Here is a 23,085-nt window from a genome sequence, read left to right as displayed (position 1 = left end):
CTTACGTGTGTGTGTGTGTGTGTGTGTGTGTGTGTGTGTGTGTGTGTGTGTGTGTGTGTGAGTGTGTGAGTGTGTGAGTGTGTGAGTGTGTGAGTGTGTGAGTGAGAGAGTGAGAGAGTGAGAGAGTGAGAGAGTGAGAGAGACAGAGAGTGACAGAGAGTGACAGAGAGTGACCTTGCTCGGTTGTGTATAATTTGCAGGGATTGTTGTTGGATTGTGTGTGTGTGTGTGTGTGTGTGTGTGTGTGTGTGTGTGTGTGTGTGTGTCACATTGGATCTGTTACAGAAATCAATTTCAGTGAATAGGTGAGCAGCTTGGTGATCTGATAACATCAAGCTCTTACTGCTCCTGAAATGAAACGTTACACTTGCTGTGAGACGTGGCACCTTTTATCTTTTGTGGTGCAAAAATGCTTTCAGTGTTGGATCCTTTTTATTTGGAGGACCGATACATTATACAGATTTGCCTGTCGATTTGGGGCAATAGGATTGGGTCAGTGTCAATTTCAAACCTGAATGTCTTAATAGCGGTTAAAGCAGATGTAGCAGATTTACTGAAGTAGCTGGTACGATTTGCCTCTTTTTCAAGGAAGGTACAACATAAAAATGTAGTTGTTTGTCGTTGTTTTTTCCCGTCATCAGTGCATTCCACCTGTGTTTAGACATCGGTTCGATAGAATTTGTAATCATTCATGAAGCTGTAGTTTCTATGAAACTGTCTTAGCATAAACCACAATATATTGCTGAATGACAACTGGACAACAGTAGCATTGTGTGGAAAAGTTGGGTTCCTGTGTGAATAATACTGTAGCAGCATTAGCATGTTTACCACTGAGCCTTTGTTTGGTTCAAACGGTTACTTTTTTCATGTGCACAGACCTAACATCTAATGTCAGGTCTAAATACTGCAGAGCACTGACCCCAACATTCCCAGCAAATCTCTCCATTTTCTTCTTCATGGCAGATATGGAAACTCTCTCTTCTTGTATTTTCTCTTCTGTTTTTGTTTTGTTTTTGTGTCTTCTCACTGCCAGTTATTTTCTGAACATGTCAGTGTTTTTTTGTTTTTTTGAGATTTTTGTTACAGGTATTCACTAGACTGATGTGCATTTATACCTCAATTCACACAGGTCATGTCAGGTTTGGATCCTATGAGTAAGATGTTATTGATACTCCGTTACGATGCTAAGTATTAAAGTCATATTTTTATTATTCATAACACATCATGCCACTGTGATGACACCTAAGTCAATAGTGATACTGGAATCAGCTGGCTAAAGAAAGGCAGGCAGGTTTTATTTAGTTAGGTTTCTATTGGGTTTTAGATGCAAAGTGACGCTCCAATCAGAGACGATAATGTAATGATGCATGTAAATATTTTCAAAGTAATTTTTTTTGTATGTATTGGCATGAACTTTATCGAAAACTGTGTAGGTTCTTTACAGCCAAATGCATTCAAAAATGTTTTTTTGTTTTTCTTTCCAAGTTCATGTTGTGAATCATGACTGACCGTTGGCAGTGTGACTGGCTGCTGTGCCTTAAACCTACGACTGAGGGATGATGTCCCTTTTTTTTTATATAAAAACTTCTCAATAGTCGTGCAATATATGCCTTAAACTTTAAATGTGTTTTGTATAAGCATTTCAAAGAATTAAAGTTCAGTTTTTCATAAATGCTGTTTCTTTTCGGTCTATTGTTGCATATATATTTTATTTAGATTCACTGAGAGAATAATCAAACTGCATCATGAACACATTTTCTAAATTACCTTCTTACAGTAGACTTGTTTTTCATGCAAGATATTTTGATTTGTCACATTAGGGTCCTGGTATTGTGCATTTTCCCTACTATGACTCAGGATTTTTTACTGTTTGAATCTGATGACAGTTAATGGGACTTTTGGCCACTATCAAGCTAATCAGATCAAACCACATCCACAGAGTTTTTGAGTGTTAAACTTTAAATGAATGTTGTTTTGTTTTGTTGTTTTAACCTGATTGTTGTGAATATTTAATGTTGTAGAGAAATAACTAAGATTGGAAACCAGGTTTTCAAATTATTTAAATTACCAAATTTACTTACTTACTTAAATTATGACCTGGTGAAATGTATCTGGTGTTTCCTTGAAAAGATCAGGAAATGAATTTTAATTCTCAATCATATAAAAGTTAGTTTTGTTAGACACAGCATTTTATTTACTTAAAGGAACTTGCTGATCTTATTGCAGGTTTTGGCCCATTTACCACAACTTGTGTTTGTGGTAAATTGTGCACATTACCCCAAAACATTTTCTAACTCTTTTAAATGATAAAAATGACTGTTTGTCTTTCAAACAGGCAAAAGGTTCAGTGAAATATAAAAATAAACTTGCAGTAATGAATATTTAGTCATTGTGAGGTAATGTAGCTGAAAGGAAATGTTTTTTGTTTTTTTTGTTTTTTTTAATATTTGTATTAAGGGTCTGGTATTCAGGGTATTTGGTGTATCTGGTATTTTTTCTTAAGAAAAAGGCCTAAAACTTCCAAATGCATGAATACTGTTTTAAGCCAATTAATTGTATAAGACAGACTTCGACTGCTTAACAGACAGGACATCTCAGTGGTCTGGCACAGACACGGTACAATAACTTAAACACCCCAAACACACATCTACACTTTTTGCGGTCAATGGCATGAATACACTTAATTTATTAGCCTGAGCAATTTCAAGACTGAATTCCTTCAACAGCACAGACATACCTGATCCTTCAACAAATACACACAGCCAGCTGATGGGAGGAAAACGCCGGGTTAGACCAAAAGCTCAAGTGGACGTACACCAGTTTTGATTGTCAAAAGATAATAAACACAAACATGATGATCAATTCCTTTATCCATTTCCAACATACAGGGACACACATATTACAGAGGGGGAGACTTGTTGCAGTGCTTGTGCAGATGTTTTAGCTAATTGGCAGGAAGAGGTAAAAATGGCTGGGACTGTATATAGCGCTGACTCTGGCAGTCCAAACACCCCCCGCACACATATATTGGTACTTAATACATCTCAGCAGTCAAAGGTCAGAACAGCTGCAGTCAAAGTGGATGAAGCTGCAGCAGACTCGTAACTATGAGATGCAGATACTGTGATACACCTCTCTTCATGGAAAGAAACCTTCAGTGACGATAAAAACTGTGTATTGAAGAATATTTGAACCCCAAGATTCTACCTTTGACAAACATGTAGATCTAAATAAATGAAACACATTTTAGCTCTGTCCTTTTATGAAAGTCATTGTTACAGTAATATTCCTACATGCATTCCTTCTCACTTTCTCTCAAAGCTACAAGATCCCCAAAGGCAGGAACTAGGGATTGATTTGTGGCGTATTATGTGTGCGAGGGGCCCGAGGCAGTTGTTTCCTCCCTCTACTCGTCATCCTTGTCTTTGGCGCCATGTTTGAGGATGCGGGTGAACTCTGCGTAGTTGAAGTTGCCCTTCTTGTCGATGGGTGCCTCACGGAACAGCTCGTCCACTTCCTCATCTGTGAAGCGATCGCCCATGGTGGTCAGCAGCTCTCTCAGGTGGTCCTCGTGGATCACACCTGTGGGCACAAATAACCTCCATGAAGTGGATGATAAAGTTCCAAACGTTAACACGTTGTGTGGATACAGTATTTTTGTTTATGTTGACCGACCAGATCCCTCCTCATCAAAGCAGGCGAAGGCGTTGCGGATGACATCCTCGGGGTCCGTTCCATTGAGCCTCTCTCCAAACATGGTGAGGAACATGGTGAAGTTGATGGGCCCTGGTGCTTCGCTCATCATCCCCTCCAGGTATTCATCGGACGGGTTCTTACCTGAGGACGAACAATGCTGCTGCACGTATCTGTTTTTTCTTGGGGCTACACATACCAGTCAGTGGTTCTTTATGCTTTCTGTGCAATTGTTGAGATGACTCACTACAACTCAACATAGAAATCCTGGTGGTTTGCCCCTTTAAAAAAGGAGCAGTGCTTGTCTGGTTTTGAACCTCAGATAGTAACCATAAAAGCAAAGTGTGAGAACAAAGCAGTTTACCCAGAGAGGCCAGCATGTCATGCAGATCCTCCTTGTCGATGAAACCATCTCTGTTCTGGTCGATCATGTTAAATGCCTCCTTGAACTCCTGGATCTGAGACTGGTCGAACATGGCAAACACGTTGGAGGTGGCCCTCTGAGGGCGCTTCTTGGTGGTCTTTCCCTTGGCTCGCTTGCTCGACATGGTGGCGGCTGGATCTGGGCCTGTGCACATTCAGAAGAGATGATTCATAGGTTAGATCAGATTGTGCTCACGCTGTGCTGCCAAGGACAGCATAGCTGGGGTATATTCCTTGCTAACACAACTTGACATGAAAACTGATTTCAGCGTCCATTTGAAAAGAGGATTTGAATTGTATGTATATTTTACTTTGCAGTGCTAAACACCTGGAGCACTGCATGCAAGGAGCCCTTTCATATTTTTCGCTTTCATTTGGCCCCAGCAGGAGAATCTTCTTCTCTCGCTTCCTCTGGAGTGAGAGAGAGAGTCATGTTCTCTGTAAATGCCGGGTTTAGTGATGGGTGTGAAAACGACATGTCTCCACAGTGCACACTGCAGCTAACTTCAGATCCTTCCACAATTAGACCTGTCACTCAACATTCAGGTCTGCAGGGATTTGTCATGCGTGTGTGTGAGTGTGACGTTACTCTCTGATTGTGTTATACCCAGTGGACTATAGCAGACAGAGGACAGGTTGGACAGGCAGGAAGGCGCAGGTAAATGTGGCTGATGAGTCACATAGTCATATGTCATCAGGTGACGTGAGCACCAGCTCACAATTAGATAATTCATCAGGTGTTTTAGGATTTTTTGTTTTCATCGGTTCTCGGCCGTAAATTGACACCTTGAAAATCGAAATTACCGCTCTCAGAAAGATACACACTTTACTGAGGAGCTGGGCTGACCCTAAAGTCTGAATAATGTTCAGACGAGTCATTTTCTCTCAAATATTAGCATTTAAAGATTATGCTCATTGAAAATAATTCAAATACATACAAACTTTAAGGATAAGACATCCGTTACAGCAAAGTAAAAATTTGTTTTGTTAAAGTGTTAACCACCAGGAGGGTCAGTTAATTAACATACATTTGAAGACTTCTGAATATAAATATACTGAAATATATTTTCTTAATTCCTCATTTGAATCTGTCATTAAGTGACCAAAATGGCGATAACATGAGTGTGTATTTACTTCCTGTACGTTTACCACTGATTAAAGAAGCACACTGATTTTCTGAAAAAAAAATAAAAAATACAGTATAAATAGAATATATAGAAAATGCAATATGTTTTTCTACCATTGGACTGTACCATTCTGTCGCCACTTTTACAACCTATTTATTCCAAAGCGCATTACAGTAATGGCTACATAGAAGTGTATTCCAACAATTTTATAAATAGCTCTTTGCTGTCCTATATTCACCAAATCTGTGTCCCCAAGGGCACTGTCTGTGTGACACTGTCTGTCATCATGTTTAGTAGGACGGAGTAGTCCTAAATGTCTGTGTGTGTGCTCTCACTGTTGCCTGTATGATTCACAAAGGCCTCACAGAGAGGCTGGTAAAAGGCAGAGTTTGCTTATCTACTCGGTCCTTTATCTCTCTTTTCTTCGTAACAAGTTTCCTCCTGTGATCTCTATACAAATGAAGCAGCAGTCTAATTTTTATGGTCAGTGCAAAGCAGTATAACCAGCCCCAGGTTCTGTCCAGAGTTTATAATCATAACGAATAAGGAAAGTGTCAGGATTAGTTTTAATCCAGAAATGGATCTGTGTGTCTTGGTTTTCAGTATAAAGGTTACAGGAAGGAAATCCATGTACCGTGTCTTAATCACTTGGGTGCCAAATGAAGCATGTCACTAACTTGCTTGCAATAACTACCACACACACGCACGCACACACACAATTTGTCAGCAGTGGTCTCTCTCCGTTCTTTCTCTCACAACAGACACATTTTGGATCACTCTTTCCTTTCATTTGGCTCCTGTTTGACTGCTTCTGTCCCTTCATTTGCCAGAAAAATGAAGACCTCTGAAAGACGTGTGCTGCTGGCTCTCAGCCTTTCCATTCTCCATCTCACAGTCACAGAGGAAGTTGGGAACAAAACAGAGTCTAGTTCCAATTTAAGGTTTCGGGAACAGAGGAATTCCTCAATCTGAGCAGGGCCCCCTCCCTCTCTCTCACAGCAAAGACATTTTCATCATGCTTGCATCAACACTTGCAGCAATTTATAATGCAGTTGTTTGAGTGCTCCAATGTAAACAGTCCAATTTGAGACACTGGAATTCGGTTGTGTGTTTCTATCATGCATTTTTGTTTGGCTCCAGTGTTACAGCAGGGTACTGTTTTCTGAGAGAGGCTGATGGGCGTTAACTCAACATCAATAGTTCTGCTTCAAACCGATCAATACGCTAGATTTCTAAAGGATTCTTTGAATAGTGTGATTATTTCACAACTTATGTTTTAAAAGTGCAAGAAAAGAAAATCTGATTCCCACTCCAGCTGAATCTGAATCCTCTGCATTCTGCTCAGGGTGAATCAACAATGATTCACAAAGAGGCAGAGAACAACTATTTTTGATCTCAGCAACGTAAGCATTTGGCTGACATGCCTCAGCTCGGCTTGTACTGACAATCGTATTTGTTCTCCGGCCACCACAGCTCCTCTGTTGTGTCCCCTTCTTACCCCTTTGGGATGACAAAGCTCCTCTGTTCCCCTGTCCAGCAGGAACACACACACACACACACACACACATCTCAGCCGTCCCTGACCCTTACTTCAGGTCATGTATGTCGCCACTACTGAAGTGAAGACTAAAGACTTCTACAGTTCAGGAATTCCAAAAGCAAACAGAGAGTGAAATGGAACTTAAGCTCTCATCGCCTATAAAAGGAAGACGTGAGAGGTGTGTGTGTGAGTGTGTGTGTGTGTTTAAGAGAATGTGAGTAAGCCAGATCTAAATGGGTCAGCTGCATTCAGAAATTCCTCTGTCTAATGTGCCATAGTGATGGGTTGGAAGTAAACACACAAGCATACAGTGCGTCTATATTGTACATACAAACACATGCACGGGTCTAAGGCGCACATCCTCTACAGGTCTCTCTTCACTTTGATCAACAGATGAAAAGGCTCTGTTGTAACTTCTCTGGTGCCATTAATCAAAGATCCACTTCATAGGCTCTCTGTAACTCTATCCTCCGCTTCACTCTCAGCACTGACAGTTGAGCATTGTACCACTGAACTCAGAGAAATTACACTTTCAGCCTTCTTAAAAGACAACAAATATAAGCTTTTAAAATGTATTTATGCCACCCAGTGGTGAAAACAGCTTTTTTTTCCTCACCTTGACTTCAGGTAGTAAAGTATTTGGGAGTCCTTCAAACTCCTTTCGTCTGGGTCCGACACAGCAGAGGAAGGGAAGCAGGCAGTCCCACTGAAAAGTTTGTTTAAAGAATCAGACTCCCGGTGGGTCCCTCCCCTTTCTGCCCCGGCCAATGGAGAGGCCGCCCTGTCCCATACAAAGACATCCCAGGCCAGGCCATTTCTCCATACAAGGCAAAAGAATGCACAGGCTGCAGCTTGCTACTGCCACAGACGCTGCTCGGGATGTTTGGGAAAAAGGCAGAAATGACAGGAACTATGATAAGGCTGCCTTATTTAGAGAAAAGCGCCTAAACATTTAGAGGAGGCTCTGTGTGGCGGAGTGTGGAAACATGGGAGAGAGAGTCGTGAGCAGATGCAGAGCAGTTTTGAAAGGCAGCGTCTCTGTTGTAAGACTATGGGTTTCCTTAAATAGGCAGTTTGGCTGGCCATCACTGAGACCTGAACTTGCAGGGAACACCTTAAATTATGTCATGAAGGCAACATCTGTTATGTGGTTGCTCTCACTATTTCACATTATGATGTATTAAAAAACCCCTGAGGCGATACCTACCAGACATTGTCAGCGTAAGCTGTTTTGGCAGCTTACTCTGACAAAATGTTTTTCACTGTTATTGGAAATAAGTAGCCTGTTTTTCTGTCCAGATATTATACAGCATTAAATACCTACTTTCTTGACAAAATATATGAATGTGTAACATCTTCATCTCCTTAATTTGGCAGTGCAAAATGGATGTTGTTGTAGGAGTAGTGTATTTTGGGTTAGATATCTGTAACTGCAAACAATACTTGTTTTTTCAGCAACTCTTTCCCTTTTTAGGCTTGTTATATCAGCATGTTGGTATCTAATTGTAAAATGACCATTTTAGTATTTATTTATATAGCTTCTGTACTGATGATGATAAAGTTCTTTGATACAGATAACCATACTTCTGCATATTTATGATTGGATTCAGAGATTACTACATTTACTACATATCTCCATGCTTGTGGCTTTTATCTGTCATTCTCTATGCTCAATCATCTGTTTTTATTTGTTTAATAAATCCATCATATTCACATTTTTGGAAATATTCAGTGCAATAAAACTGGGACTTTTTCTTTAACTGGGATTAAATTATGGAAAAATAGATACAGAGCATGAATGGAAGCATTCAAGCAACGAAAGGAGCCGTCTCTGTTTAATGAGCCTCTGTGCAGGTGCAGTGATGCCCTCCACTGGGCCAAACTAGTTATCATTTCTGAAAAGCTGAAAACCCCTGAATGGACAATGGTGAGGATGAAAATAATGAAGGAGGGCTTTGAAATTGTTTGGTCTGGCTGTACACGTGAAGTTTTGAGGCACACATTTGTACTTTTTGCAGTTCATCATGCGCTCAAACAGAAAGAATGTCTCACAGTGGTTAGTGTAGCCTTACCATAGACATCACTTGCTGTCTGTAATTTATTCTGTAAATTACTGACAGAGTTTACTTATGCCAGAAAGCTTGCAATAATGTTGTGGATGTTTTGCCTGTGCTATTTAAAGAGCTTCTGAACACAGACAATATCTTCTTTTTCAATAGGAAGTAGACACAGAACTGCCAAAATGTGGGACAGCTAAGAGGCCAGCTCAGAAGATTACTGTGTTTTTTTGTTTAACAGACATTTGGAAGCATTTTTTATGAAAATGTGCACAACAGAAATCAAAATATAATTCAGTCATATCTCTGGAACTTAATGAAATATGTATTTTTTAGTGGCATGATTCAAGACACCATGTATCTTCTTAGGCCTGTAAAGGTCCAGGACCAAACTAAGTGCCAACTCATAGAACAAAAAAAAAAAAAGTATTTGACAAACCCCAGCATTACACTATGCATTTTCTGTTGACCCATACTGAGTCTGCATGTATCTATTTCTATAACTTATTGTGTCAGTAGTGCCTGTACACCATCCTAGTCAGTTCAACTGCTGAAGTTAAAGACGATACCTTTGGATTCACTGGATCACAGGCTTCAATCCAGAGAGTGAATTTACCTCATCATTACCTGTATCAGGTTAGAGCACAGGAGGAGCACTTCAATTAAAAACTGTTGTCTGTGTCTGCTGTTTCATGCATATGGAGACGTGTTCTAAAAAAGCTCCCCAAACATTTCACTGTCCTTTAAAATAAAGTTGAACTTAATTATAGCAGGACATTCTGGATGTAGAAGAACATAAAGATGTTATTGTGCCTGTGTAAAATAATCTCTTTAACAATATACTGAAGCTTATCTGGATGGAATCGTGGACAGAAACTTTTATTAACATGTGGTTTTGGTGCTTTCTTTTCTTGTTTGTATAAGAGACACAGGGTTAAACATTACACATCAGTTTCCCGAGATTTTGTTAGTGTTAACTAACTTAGTTTTAGTTTAACTGAGAGGCTCTTTTCTCAGAGACTGCGCCAATCAACAGCGAAAAAATACATTTGCCTGTAAGTTGTTCATGTAATTTTTTAAGTGTAAGATATTATTATCTGTTTATTTTAATTATTTTATATTTCAGTGACAAATTACAAGCTTGAATTTAACCATCTTTTCACGCTTTGTTTACAAATTAAATTTAAAGGCGGGTCATTTTTCTTTTCTTTTCCAGTTTTCTCATTGGCTGTTGGAGTGATTGACTTGTATTCTGCGCAGGCGCAGTATACTAGGAAGCATACCCGATGGCTGTTGTTTTCCCAATCTGAAAAGCTGTCCGAAAGGTAAGCTGCCCTCTGCACGCTCACATCACCAGCACGGGAAAAACAAACTGTAACATATTTAGCAGTCCTTTAACTTGTTAAGTAGTCTAGTTTAGTAGAGTTATGTCAATTTCTAAGATTATTTTAACTCGCTGTAACTTAAAACGTCGCTTGTAGACAAGTCGTAAAGATGTTTCAGCACTGAATTATCTGTCAAACAAAGCAAATTCTCAATGAAGTTCTGAACTGTAAATGTAGCTCTTGTTTTTTAAAAAAAGGATATCTCTCTAGTGTTAGCGGTTTTAGTGGTGGTAGGATTGTGCCATATAATGAACAGTGTGTGTAAAACCGTTGCGGACGTTATTAGAGTTTGTGGTGTGCCTCTGTCTGCCTTCTCTATACCTATACGTATTAATACATAGGTAACTTTGAACGGGGCCTTTATTCATTATTTAATTTTTGAAAATAAACCTGTGGAAAACTGCTTTCTTTCATTCAGTTCTTACTAAATTTGTTCTCCTTCACCCTGAGGGACTGACTTTTTCTGAGTCAGTGATGGTGAAAGGCATTATGTAATCATAAAATCTTAAGTAATAGACTTTTTTTTCCAACAGTAGTCTAGAGAAGATGACACATATACAGAATACATTACATTAGAGTGAGGTAACCTCTGTGTTCGTGTCTCCTTGGAGGCAAAGGTCAGTAAAAACCAAGACTACCTTCCCCACACACTTGGCTGGCTCTGATTATTGGGAAACTGGTGTACGCAATGCACAGCAGGCTTTGTATGTGAAGGACTGATGAACTATTGTGTCAGCTTGTGATGAAACTAACTTGATTGACAGAAAATTAAACAGATTGATTCTTGATTAAGCATAAAGGGATTTAAACAAGCTAATGTCTTCAAATTTCAAATTTCTTTGCAATTTTTCCACAGTTCAGAATGAAGAATTTAATATTTTAAACAGATTCTTTTCAGTGACAGTTGGGCTTTCAGAACTTGTTGTGGCCATTTTAACAATTATTTGTCACGACATGGACTAAACATTAAGTCATTAATTAATCAGAAAAATGAATCTACAGATTGATCCATAAAAAAATGTCAGTCTTATTCCTATTTTTTGACAACATTAGTTTGAATTTCTCAGCAAGGAGAAGTGAATTTAAAGGTTGTGGAGTCTGGAATTAGGTCAGTTTACACTGTTGCCACAAGTATAGGAATGTGCTCAGTGCATTAACACACAGTTTGCTTCTACAGATAAAACATTTGATCCTTGTACATCTGCATTGTATTAACCCCCCACCCCATCTTTCCCTTCTGTCATTCCTCTACTGCCCTACTTTTTCTCTACCATTGTCTGTTCTAAGCTTTTGTTCTTCCTGCTTTCTAAATACAGCTGACTGCGCAGTTTCAGTGGCACATCACTCTAAATCATATACAATTAGAAAAGCCTGAACGGGCACAGAAAGTGGTAATACCTATGGGTAATCTGCACCAGAAAGCCTTTAGCTACACACTCAAACATTACATTTGCACTGATGGATCAGTTACATAATGAACCAGAGTGGAGTTTTTCTTTTTCATTTTTCATTACATTGAAAGGCTGATTGGCTACTTCAACTCTAATGACTTCTCTCTTTGATAGACATTGTTTTTCCACATAGGCCTACCGTTCTGTTGTGTCCTTTTCCATACGCAGCACAGGCCATGATATCCATCAAAATTTGCAAGTTATTTGCTTGAGTTCCTCCTATGTTGGCTAGGTCTATGAAGGGTTTTCCAGTGTTGGCGGAGCATGACTGCCGGAGAGTCCCCTCATCTCTGATGGTCCAGAGAGCTGTGGTCAAGCCCAGAAAGCGTGTGGTCGATTGGTTTGTGTGTGTGCGTTTTCATGCCAAACGTGTTTGAATAGCCTGTCCAAACCTTTCAGAAACTGCTGGTCTGGCTGTCATGTGCAGCGCAAGTGGGGAAGTATGAATTCGGTGTGACGGGAGGGTGTGTATGTATAGTGTGTGCTTGTGAAGTTGTGTGAGATAGAGGAAGCATTAGTGTGTGACTGAATATACTAGGACTCTCTCATAGATTGCTATATTTTTCATTCTGGCTCAGAACAGAGAGGACTAGAGTGCTCTCATCTCTGATAACCGCTGACCTGATTTAGCTTAGCAGCTAGGATAATTGACCATACAAACTTTGGTAGCTACGTCTTAATTTCTTGGCCAAAGATAACAAAATATAGCCTCACAGCCTCGGACAGATGTGGGGGGAAGGTTAAGTAGCCCGAGCCTTTAGAGCCAGCCGAGCATTATGGGGAATGGAGCTGACAGGTCCCTGTGGTGGAAATGGAGGTGAAGTTTCTTGAGACCGTTCCTGAGTTCCTGTGGTGGGAAGAGCCTTTATAGTGGGGGCGTATGGCAGAAGGGAGGTCAAGGCAACACAGCGTGGTTGGGAAGGGACATCTGCATCCTTCTCTGTGGGTAAGACAAGAGTTTGGTAATGTGGACAGGTGTTGCTTTGGACAGGTTTCATTCATTGTGTACGACTGTGTTTCATGATACATCACTGTTAGGTGGCTTGTTGTCTTTGTACAGGGAGGGTTACCTTCGTTGGTCTCGTTTATGCCTCAGAATCAAAATATTCACTTCAGTGGTTCTGTTTGAAATTTAAAAATAGTGTTACAAGGTAGAAGAGTATGATAGTATTTCTTTAAAGAAGAAGTGCATAGATAAGACGGGCTCACAGGGCCATCTGAGGTAACACTGTTGTTTGTAAGTCTCACAGAAGCTTATTTGATGGTTTAGCTATCTGTGTTGATGCAGGTACAAACTAGGCCACGTCATGTGCTTTTTGTAGCCTTTGGCAATGTTTGACTTCTTGGCTCGCTGGAGTCACTTGTTGTGAGACACATTCTTGCCTGCTGCAGAGAAATGGTTTTGTTTTTTTTAAACTAACTAAAGATCAGCTAACTTTTGAACATTTGTGTCCTCTCTGGTCTCAAACATGTCCTCTCTGTGTGGACATGTATTGCCAAATGAGTCATATTTATAGATCTATTTATAAATAATAATGAGTCTGCAGTGGAACTCCACCTAGTGAACCTTTTCACACAATCATCATGACTGGCCAGAACAATGACTTCAGTAGTTTCTGCTGTCTGTGACAAACCTCTAGATAAGTGTATTTATTAGAGTTCACCTTCCCTCCCAGCTGTTGACCTTTAGCCCATTATTCATGACCAAGATCAGGTTCCAAAGGTCAATATTGTGTAGTCAAAACATTAGAAGTATCTCGTTTGCAGTCATTCAGAGGACAGCCTCCTGTTTAGGGCCAGCCTGAGTGGTAAAGTTTGAAGTTACTTGGCCTAAATCTCTGAAATCTTGTGATATGTGAATCTTTTCTTTGGCCAGTCGTTCATATAAAACAGGAACTTTGTTTTGCAAATGTGCTATGTTAATATTTAATGTAGTACGTGTCTGGCATGCTCGCTTGAATATAATTTTGTTTGGTTAATTGGATGACCAGTGTAATGAGAAGTTATAAATCTATAATTGCGGCTTTTATAATTACTATAAATGGATGACAGTGTTATCCATTTATAGTAATAAAGTAGTGTGTTACTGAAATTGTGAAAAGGATCAAACCGCAGACAGAAAATACTGAATGCAGACACTTTTTCTTTCTGTCTCATGCCACTGGGCCTCACTGTTCTCACTTCCTTTCTTTTTTTTTTCTCCAGTCCCAAACCATGAATATTGTGGGCCAGTTAGCAGAGACAGTGTTTGTGACGGTGAAGGAGCTGTACCGCGGCCTTAACCCTGCCACTCTCACCGGAGGGATCGATGTCATTGTGGTACGACAGCCCGATGGATCGTTCCAGTGTTCCCCCTTTCACGTCCGCTTTGGCAAGCTCGGCGTGCTGCGCTCCAAGGAGAAAATTGTGAGTCTTTTCTCTCCTCTTTTGATTCCTTTTAATTCCAGTATTCGTTTTCTGTTGCTTCATAGCCTGTTTGTTGTTAGACACGTCCGTTCATCACTGTGGTCACTGTGGTTTTAGGTGGACATTGAGATTAACGGAGAATCAGTTGATCTGCACATGAAGCTGGGGGACAATGGAGAAGCTTTTTTTGTGGAAGAAAATGAAAATATGGAGGTAAGACGACCAACATTAATGTCCATTAGTTTAAGCAAATAATCATTTTTGACATTTCTTTTGTAACAAATTTTTCACCATACATTTTTTTCCTTTTATCCCCCTCAGTCCCAGGTCCCAGCTCATCTGTGCACCTCGCCAATTCCTCTTGAGGTCCCTGAGGAGACAGAGGAAACCCCAGAAGGATCCTTCGTCGCTGGGTCTGGAGCTCGCAGGAAGAAACGCCGGCGCAAACGCATGCGCTCTGATACTCACCTGAGAGAGGACAACTCTTCTTCAGATGAGAGAGAAAGGGAGAAGGAGTGGGAGAGAGAAAGTGATCAGACTGGACAGGAGAGTCCTGCTCAAGACGAGCTTGTCTCACCATTACAAGTCAGGTCAGTTTTTTTTTTTTTTTTTTTGGATGAACTGAATTATGCTTTTAGCCTTCTGCAAGCAGGAAGGAGCTTCTTGTTAAAGAGCTGATTTGTCCATGTATACAAGGACTCTACGAGGGGTGATTTCACATTTATTTTTCAACTCACCTCCAGGAAGTGGTCCACAGAAGCAATAATGTCATCATCACTGTCAAAATGGTGACTACGGAGCTCCTTCTTCATCTTGGGGAAGAGCTAGTAGTCTGAGGGGCCAAATTAGGTCAGATCAGGCCAAGATCAAAGTACCAAAGTAGCTGATGATTGCACAAAGGCTGATGTTGTCCACTTTCTCAGACAGTGCTGACTTTTTTCAATTACCCAAAACAGAAATACCACAAAACTTATTAACTTCAAACTCTCTGCACAATCACTAAACACAGTATCTAAAAAAAAAATCTTCTTGTGTTTGTGTAAAAGTAAATCGGTGTACTACTCACTGTCTGAGGAGCCAAGTGAGGAGGCGGGGGCCACGCAGACCAGAGACACTCATCCTCACTCAGAGGGAGAGCAGTCGCCGTCTGAAAGGTGAGGAAGGTTAATCTTTACAATAAAATTAAATGATTTTGTTTGTACTGAGCAGGCAGTTTTAAATCAGTGCTTGTTGACAGAGACGAACTCATACATACTGATTTATGCAGCGTCTCCTGTCCTTACATTCATTGATTGTTGTTCTCTGTATCGTTCTCCTTCCCTGCAGTGTGTTCTACAGTCGGCCGTCCTCTCCTAAGAGCGACTCTGAGCTCCTGGTTAAACCCCAGGAGTCCTCCGGGCCTCAGATACAGTGGAACTGGGGAGGTTTTCCCATGGTATGGCAAGAAGCTAATGTGTTTTCACAGCCTGTCTGTGCTGTGATTATTGCTGTAGGTTTGAGATTGTCATTCTGACACACTGCCTCAAATTGCTCTCTCTACCCTCCCCCTCACAGCTGTGTCAATCAGAGAGGACACCAGTGGAGCTGCAGCTCATATCCCCTTCCGGGAATTCGCATTTTCGCACCATTGAGAGACAGGACTCGTTTGACATGGGCTTGGAGCCTGTGATCAGCTGTGGCAGAGTGGGCAGCGTAACAGTGGTCAGACCACAACCCAGGACTCATTCCCTAGACCTAGGTAGCCACGCCACAGAAACCACCACTTTAACCAACGAGAGAAACTCTCACATCGCTCATTCCACCCCCAGCGACCTCTCCAAGTCTTGTGCATCATCAGCGAAGACTGATGTGGACTCAAGGCAAACACTTGAATACACATCCGTGGAGCAGGAGAACAGAGACTCGACTTATTATTCTGCCAGTCTAATTAATGGCACTGATTCCCTCGATAGCAAAGAAAGCACAGTTAGTGTTGAGCATGTTAGCACTGTGACTGATACAGCTAGTACAGTTGGTGTGGTCACTGTGACCAAACCAGACAACAAAGAGACAGAACCAAAAGACAGCGAAGACTGCACAGTCACAAGATGTCCAAGTAGTACAGAATCATCAAATCTCCAACAGCAGGGGGCTTCATCTGAGCAGAGTGAACAGGGTTCGATTATTAGCAGCGCCCCTGCCAGTGACGGGGACAGTGGGATAGAGCCCTGTGCTGAGGGAGGGGACGAGGACAGTGGACCTGGAGTAATGGATGGGTCAAACGGAGGCTCACTGACCAACAAGACTGCACCAAAAGCTGAAGGGGGAGACGCCGGGGCCGGCTGGACCGCTGCAGAGGGGTTAGCAAATACTTCTGAGGCATCTTCCAAAGTGGAGCAACAGGGCAAGAGGAAAGGTTGTTGTTTTTGTCCTTTCAGACATGTTTCCAGCCTCAGTATAGACTTAAAAAATATCTTTTATATCACTGTGCACCAAACTTTTGTGTGTCGTTCTGTCTTAGGTAAACGTAATCACCATCTAGGACCAACAGATATTTACTTGGATGATCTGACCTCACTGGACCCAGAAGTGGCTGCACTTTACTTCCCAAAGAGGTAAGAAGACACGTGGATATTCTTCCCAAAATACAATTTGAGAGGCTTATGTAAATGGTCTTTAAAACCATATTGTTAAAAAAGACAAACTTAAATTTGTGTTGGTTTTGAACACATTTAGAATAATTGAAGTGAAGTGACTTTGTGTGTCTGGCGTCTCCTCAGTGACACAGAGGGACTGTCTCAACACGGTGCAGAGCAGGGCTCATGCTCAGGGAGTCAGTCACCTCAGTCAGTGGGCAGCGGGGCCATGGACAGCGGCACAGAGTACCTGTCAGATTCCACCTCCTACAACATGGACATCAGCATGTCCCTCTGTGGACAAGAGGGCGACACCAGCCAAATCACCAAGGGTAAATGGGTTTTTTGTATTTGCAGTATGTGCGAGTCTTCTAGTGGATTTACATCAGTTAACATGTTGCTTTTGCTCTTACTCCAGAAAAGTTTATGGCGCACATTGTGACATACCAGGATTTTGCCAACAATCCAGGGATCATTGAGGATCCAAGTCTGGTCATCTGCATCAACTCCAAGTGAGGAAAAAAAAAAGTATTTATAAAATTACCACTGATAATACGAGTGCAAATTCTTATTTTAAACAAATTTATGTGCGATTATTCATCCACTGCTTCTCTTCTTTCACAGCTATTATAACTGGGCAGTGGCTGCTCCAATGGTCTTGTCAATGACAGCTTTTCAGAAGAACCTACCCAAGGTGTTTTATGGTTTCTAAACCAGACTGCAGTAATGTAACTAACTAATTAGGTTTCCATAATGTCCAGGTAGAAACATAAAACAAGGTTTTCACTGAGTTCTTTTTTTATTGATTTACAAGTTAACAGCATAAGAGTTTTAGTTAGGTGGTGGCTACAATAACAGGTTATGTGTTTAGTCATTACCCTTCTTTTTTGTGTGTGGCATACAGAGTACAGTAGAGCGCCTGGTGAAGGACAAGATGCCCAAAAAGTCTGGACGCTGGTGGTTCTGGAGGAGAAGAGACATGGACAGTAACCAGGTAGATAGCTGGAAACTCCCGTTAGTGGTTACTCATTGAGTTATGACGCAGCAAACAAAGACAGGTTACATGTCTGGACCTGCAATAATTACACACAATAATCAATTCACTGAGTTTAACAGGATTTTCCAGGAGTGGCCTTGTGAGCTGGGGTTGGTCTTTAGAGGAATAAGAGCTGTAAAGATGGAAACCATTAAGGGATTAGATCAGAAACAAACACTTTTTTTTTTGGTCAGCATGTTGCTGATAATGTAACTTTTTGTTTTCCAGCAAAAACACTCAAAGGAGGAGCAAGAGGGGCCGATGGTCAGTGTTTCTTCCACAGTAAAGTAAGTTTCTAGACCAAAAATGATGTAACACAAGTTAACAGACCTTATAAAACCGTGTATGCTCTGTTTCAGTTGGACCAGTTTCAGCTGGTCCTGCTGATCCACAGCTGTTCCACTGCTTTCTAACATTTGAGCGTACATGAAGGCACTCAGTCTGATTGTTGGAAAGACTAGGACAGTCTTTATTTTCTTTATTTGGTTTTTATAATGCACGAAAACAAACACTTCTGTTTGTAGTTCCACAGCAGAGGAAAAAATTGCATTCAAAAGAAAAAAATTAAAGGGAATTAAATATAGTCACAAGTGGAAACAAAAGAAACGTATACATTTAGAAATTAGCTATGATGCCGTAGGCCTCATCAGTGCATATTAGTTTCATGGAAATGTTAAATTTCGAGGGGTTTTTTTTGGGACTTGTATCACTGAATATACTGAATTTCTTTGAATTCTAAGGATTACTTACTGACAGACTCAATAGCCTTGGAAACTGCAAGGAAAACACAAAGCAGCCAAAATACATCAGTCACAGCTCATAACTCTCTGCTCATAGCTTGTTCTTATGATTATGTAGTTACATTTTTGAGGAGGTGCATCTTTGTAGCTGCAGAGCCACCTCTTATAGACACCACAACACTGAAAAATAATGAACTGGGGGCAATTAGTTCTTTTTTTTTTAATTGAAAAAAAAAAAAACAACAGGTTTTCTGTACCAGTTCCTGCTCTCATTGTGTAGTTTACCTTTGGGCCTCCAGGGTTCGCCAAAGCTTCATCCATATAGTACATTAGTCAATAAATACTGTCAAAAACAAGTGTCACGACATAACAGTTGTCCGCTTCATTGTAATAATGACAAACTATGAGTCAAACTCAGAGTTAAAGCTTAAGATAGCTGATGGCTTGTAAATGGTACAGTTGTACAGCATGTGGAATGTGAATTTTAAAAAGACACATGGTTTGATCCTGTTCATGTGTGTTGTTTTGCCAGAGCCACACTGGACGACGTGGACAGTGACGAGGCAGCGGGGTTCGGCCGAAAAGCCATCATTCCTTCCAGCCAGTCGACAGAAACCCTTAGCGCGGCTCAGTGCATCAGCCAGATGTACCGCAAATCCCTACGCCTGACCTCTGAGCAGATAGTAAAAGATGCATTCACACACACACACACATCCATACATCCACACAAAATACATTTTGTATCATGCTGTTAAATATATTTAGACGTTTACACATTTCTTTGTGGCTTTGTGCACTTTAACCCATATCCAACTCTCACCTCTCCCACACCCAGGAGCACTTAAACCTGCGCGAGGGAGCCAACAAGGTGGTTTTCAGTGTGACCACACAATACCAAGGCACCTGTCGCTGTGAGGCTGCCATCTACCTGTGGAGCTGGGACGACCGCGTCATCATATCAGACATAGACGGAACCATCACTAAGTGAGAACAACTGTCTTTCCTGACAAGCTACTGCGTGTGGATAGTCCAATAGAGAATTAGATACACTGATCAATTCAGACAGACTTCCTACTTACTAAAAAAAACAGACTGTGGTTAATGTGTGAACTCACAGTATTATGAGAAGTCTTCGCTTTCTGTCTCTTGTAGGTCTGATGCTCTGGGTCATATTCTACCTCAGCTTGGAAAAGACTGGACACACAAAGGCATTGCCAAACTCTACCACAAAATACACCAGTATGTGAAATTACTTTCCTGAAAACATTGGCAGCAGTCAAAGAGCGAAAATCATTGTTGTCTTCAATACGTTTTCTATTTTTTTCTCTTTTTTACCAGTTTATTTAACCAAGCGTTCACATTACTCACACGATAAAAAGCCAAAACAGATCAAAATCATCCCCTGCTGGTGATTTCATTCTGATGTCATTCTAGTTGCAGCTGACTCTTTAAACTGCATCGCCACATGTTTCCCTGTTTGTCCTCATTTTCACATGCCTCATGTTGCACTTTTCAAACAAATTCAGCTGTTCAGTTAATAGAAAAAAGATTGAATTTTATTTGAAGTGCTAAACTTTTGTCACACAAATCTAGAGAATAGGGATACGGCGCATATGTGTTGTTGAAGGAGGAGTCAGACACGAGCAGAACTGGAAAACACAATTTTCTTATTCCATTTTCTTACACTAAAATGCAAATATGGTTGTCCCTGCCCTTGCAGAAATGGCTACAAGTTCCTGTATTGCTCAGCGCGGGCTATAGGTATGGCTGCCATCACTAAGGACTACCTGCAATGGGTCAATGACAGAGGCACCGTCCTTCCTAAAGGCCCTGTACTGCTGGCTCCCAGCAGCCTCTTTTCAGCACTACACAGGTAATAAACACATATCACTCATCTACTTTACAGCCAGTGTCCAGGTGTGTTTATGTTTCACAATAACTACCAGGATGTAGGGTTTTATCTCTGTTGCTTTCTCATCAGATATCTCAGTAAATGAGCTTTACATTTAAAATAAATGTACGTGGACACCCCTATACGTCAAAGAGAGATAGGTAATTGTATGAAATGTATAAATGTGTGCAATGAGACAAACCCTTTTGACTTTTAACTGTCCATCCTAACCTGTACAGAGAGGTGATTGAGAAGAAGCCGGAGGTGTTTAAAATTGCCTGTCTCAGTGACATCAGGGACCTGTTCAGCCCACACAGACAGCCCTTCTACGCGGCCTTTGGCAACAGGACTAATGTAAGCAGTGCTGCAGAGTGGCAACAGCCTTCAGGAACAAGTCTGTTCTAAGTCACGGTTTTCCAGGTGCTATGTTGTTTGGTGTTTGGCGATTTTAGCTTCTGGCAAAAAACCTGGGTTTGTATATAATCATAAGAGATCATACCTTTTAGGAGAAAGGTACATGGTTATTGTTCTATCATACAGATCCTGGCATACACCCCAGCAGCTAGAAATGAAGTGTTAGAAATATGAACGTAAAGTCTGAGCTTTGCTTGTTGATAAAAAGTAAACATTGGCTAATGATTTATGATTATGGATTAGTGCTGTCTTAGCCAAACAATCCTTCTAGTGTACATAGATACTGCAGAGGTCAAAGTGACTCTGTAACTGTTTCGTGTTGCTTCCCTTGCCTTTGCAGGATGCTTACGCCTACAAGCAGGTTGGAGTGCCTGAAACCAGGATATTTACTGTCAACCCAAAAGGAGAGCTCATCCAGGAGAAGACTAAAGGCAACAAGTCCTCGTGAGTGTGCAGCAGAACGTGGAAGGTTATTACAGGGAATATATAAACTTTTTCCACAAGTACAAGTTCAGATTGTTCTGAGTCAGTTTTGTACATTCATGTGTTTTGCAGATACAGCCACCTCAGTGAACTGGTGGAACATTTCTTCCCTGTGCTGTCTGCTGTGGGCAGGACATCCTCTGCTTTTGACTGTCCTGAGTACAGCAGTTTCTCCTATTGGAAGGAGCCTCTGCCAGAACTGGACCTGGATGCATTACTGTAGACACATACCCACACATACCAAAATGCACATACGCACACATTGTTAAACATGAACATAAGCATATATACTCTTCCTGCTTTGTCTCATTTTCCAGAAAGGCATATCAGAGGATTTTTCCCATCATGCCTGAATATTGCCTTTGATAGACCTGCCACCTGTAGAGCTTGAGCTTGTGTTATGAGGCACTGGATAAACTGGAACATATAGAGGCACCTGTCCCTTTATACACTGCACTCACAGACAGAGCCAAATCAAGTATAATATGCATAGACTCAAAAATCAGTTTTTAAACCATTATGCATTAATCTCAGTGCCCTAACAGTTATTTACACAGATTAACAAATATGCCTTTAAACTGTTTCAGTTTTTTTTTTTTTTTGTTATTGTGTGCACCAGTGTCATAGTCATTCTCAAATCTAAATTTGCCATGATAACTCTGACACTATTCACACATTTCAACTCTAAACATGGACCAAAAATATATTTGTACAGAGGAACTGAGCTGCATTAGAACATTTTAAATGATGCCTATATTCCTGCAAATGCCAAAACTGTGTAACTATTGTCTGCTTCCTGTGACTGAGCTGCAAATTTTCAGTGCACTGCTTATACCTAATTGCCATGATGTGACCAAGTGAAAGGCAAACGACACTACAAGACAAACCTCTTATCTCTTATTCAGTTGAGATTGTTTAGATTGTGTGTCTGTGTGTTTTTGACAACAGAGAACGCGTTCGGGTGTGAGTGTTGAGAGGAGGAGTTTTATAGCTTCATGCGCCAAGAAACTAAAGATGGTGTGAGAATGTATTTATAATAGTTTGGATTATTTTAGAGTCTGTTTGACCCGAGTAAGTATGAGATAGCTGGCGTTTGCCCTGATCAGTGTTGTGCATTATAGGTTTTGCTAAGCACAAGAATGTTGTTTTTTTTTTTTTTAATGACATCAGCCTCAGGAGTGAAAACCCTTTAGAGCTCTGGATGGTAAAACCAGAGTTTATGTGTAATAACGACTGAGTCAAAGCTGAATATGGAGCAAGAGCTGCTTGTAAAGTATGATAGGTTTTTTTTCTCAGTACATTATGACTGCAATAACAAGTGGATCTTGTTCATAGGATGATCATTGAAATTTCACAAAACATATTTCACGTCTTCCTTTGAGGTACTGCACCACCAAGTCTGGAAACGTTTGTACACTACATGAACAGGGAGGTGGGTCAGAGCGACAGTGACTTTTACTGCAGATGTGTAAACAAACCAGGGCGAGGGGCAATTCAAAGCCTGGCGCTGTGCCTTTATACTACAATAACACTGCTATATTTATTATTTTTGCATATATTGTCATCATCTTATCATCATCCAACTGTGTGGATATGCATTGGAGATGAGCACTGTGCTGTAACTTTTGAAACCTAATGTATAGAAATATAAATGAAATTAAAACAGAACAATGCCTGTTTTTCTTTGTCCCACAGTTTTAATGTGAAGTGAGTGATTGTTCTGTTAATATTTACATTTAATATATGTGTTTTTTTTTTTTTACAGTGCACGTTTAATTTCAAATTGCTTACAATATTATGTACATTGCAAAGAAGGAATTTTAT

General features: G+C 40.6%; 2 protein-coding genes across 4 annotated transcripts; one reads left to right on the top strand and one right to left on the bottom strand.

Annotated features, from left to right (window-relative positions):
- Nucleotides 1–2,668: 2,668 nt before the first annotated feature.
- myl9b (myosin, light chain 9b, regulatory) lies at nt 2,669–7,539 on the bottom strand. Its single transcript, XM_041033850.1, has 4 exons — nt 7,400–7,539; nt 4,058–4,261; nt 3,676–3,837; nt 2,669–3,582 (listed from the first exon to the last, which is right to left on the bottom strand). Exons 2-4 carry the CDS (start codon nt 4,239–4,241, stop codon nt 3,407–3,409), a joined length of 522 nt encoding a protein of 173 aa, XP_040889784.1. The 5' UTR covers nt 4,242–4,261; nt 7,400–7,539; the 3' UTR covers nt 2,669–3,406.
- Nucleotides 7,540–10,123: 2,584 nt separating this feature from the next.
- LOC121178755 (phosphatidate phosphatase LPIN2-like) lies at nt 10,124–23,010 on the top strand. 3 transcript variants are annotated; one of them, XM_041033073.1, is made up of 20 exons: nt 10,124–10,165; nt 13,882–14,082; nt 14,200–14,295; nt 14,404–14,672; nt 15,129–15,236; nt 15,409–15,517; nt 15,637–16,477; nt 16,583–16,676; nt 16,842–17,029; nt 17,116–17,209; nt 17,322–17,391; nt 17,602–17,691; nt 17,962–18,020; nt 19,006–19,156; nt 19,309–19,457; nt 19,626–19,712; nt 20,194–20,346; nt 20,604–20,718; nt 21,119–21,222; nt 21,334–23,010. In XM_041033073.1, exons 2-20 carry the CDS (start codon nt 13,891–13,893, stop codon nt 21,482–21,484), a joined length of 3,120 nt encoding a protein of 1,039 aa, XP_040889007.1. In that variant the 5' UTR covers nt 10,124–10,165; nt 13,882–13,890; the 3' UTR covers nt 21,485–23,010. The 3 variants fall into 3 exon arrangements, with proteins under 3 accessions (XP_040889007.1, XP_040889005.1, XP_040889006.1); XM_041033071.1 differs by lacking the exon at nt 10,124–10,165 and adding an exon at nt 11,660–12,026; XM_041033072.1 differs by lacking the exon at nt 10,124–10,165 and adding an exon at nt 12,293–12,622.
- The last annotated feature ends 75 nt before the right edge of the window (nt 23,011–23,085 follow it).

Source organism: Toxotes jaculatrix, chromosome 3 (assembly GCF_017976425.1).
Source record: "Toxotes jaculatrix isolate fToxJac2 chromosome 3, fToxJac2.pri, whole genome shotgun sequence".
NCBI lineage: Eukaryota > Metazoa > Chordata > Actinopteri > Toxotidae > Toxotes > Toxotes jaculatrix.
This window is presented reverse-complemented; position numbering and strand designations above follow the sequence as displayed.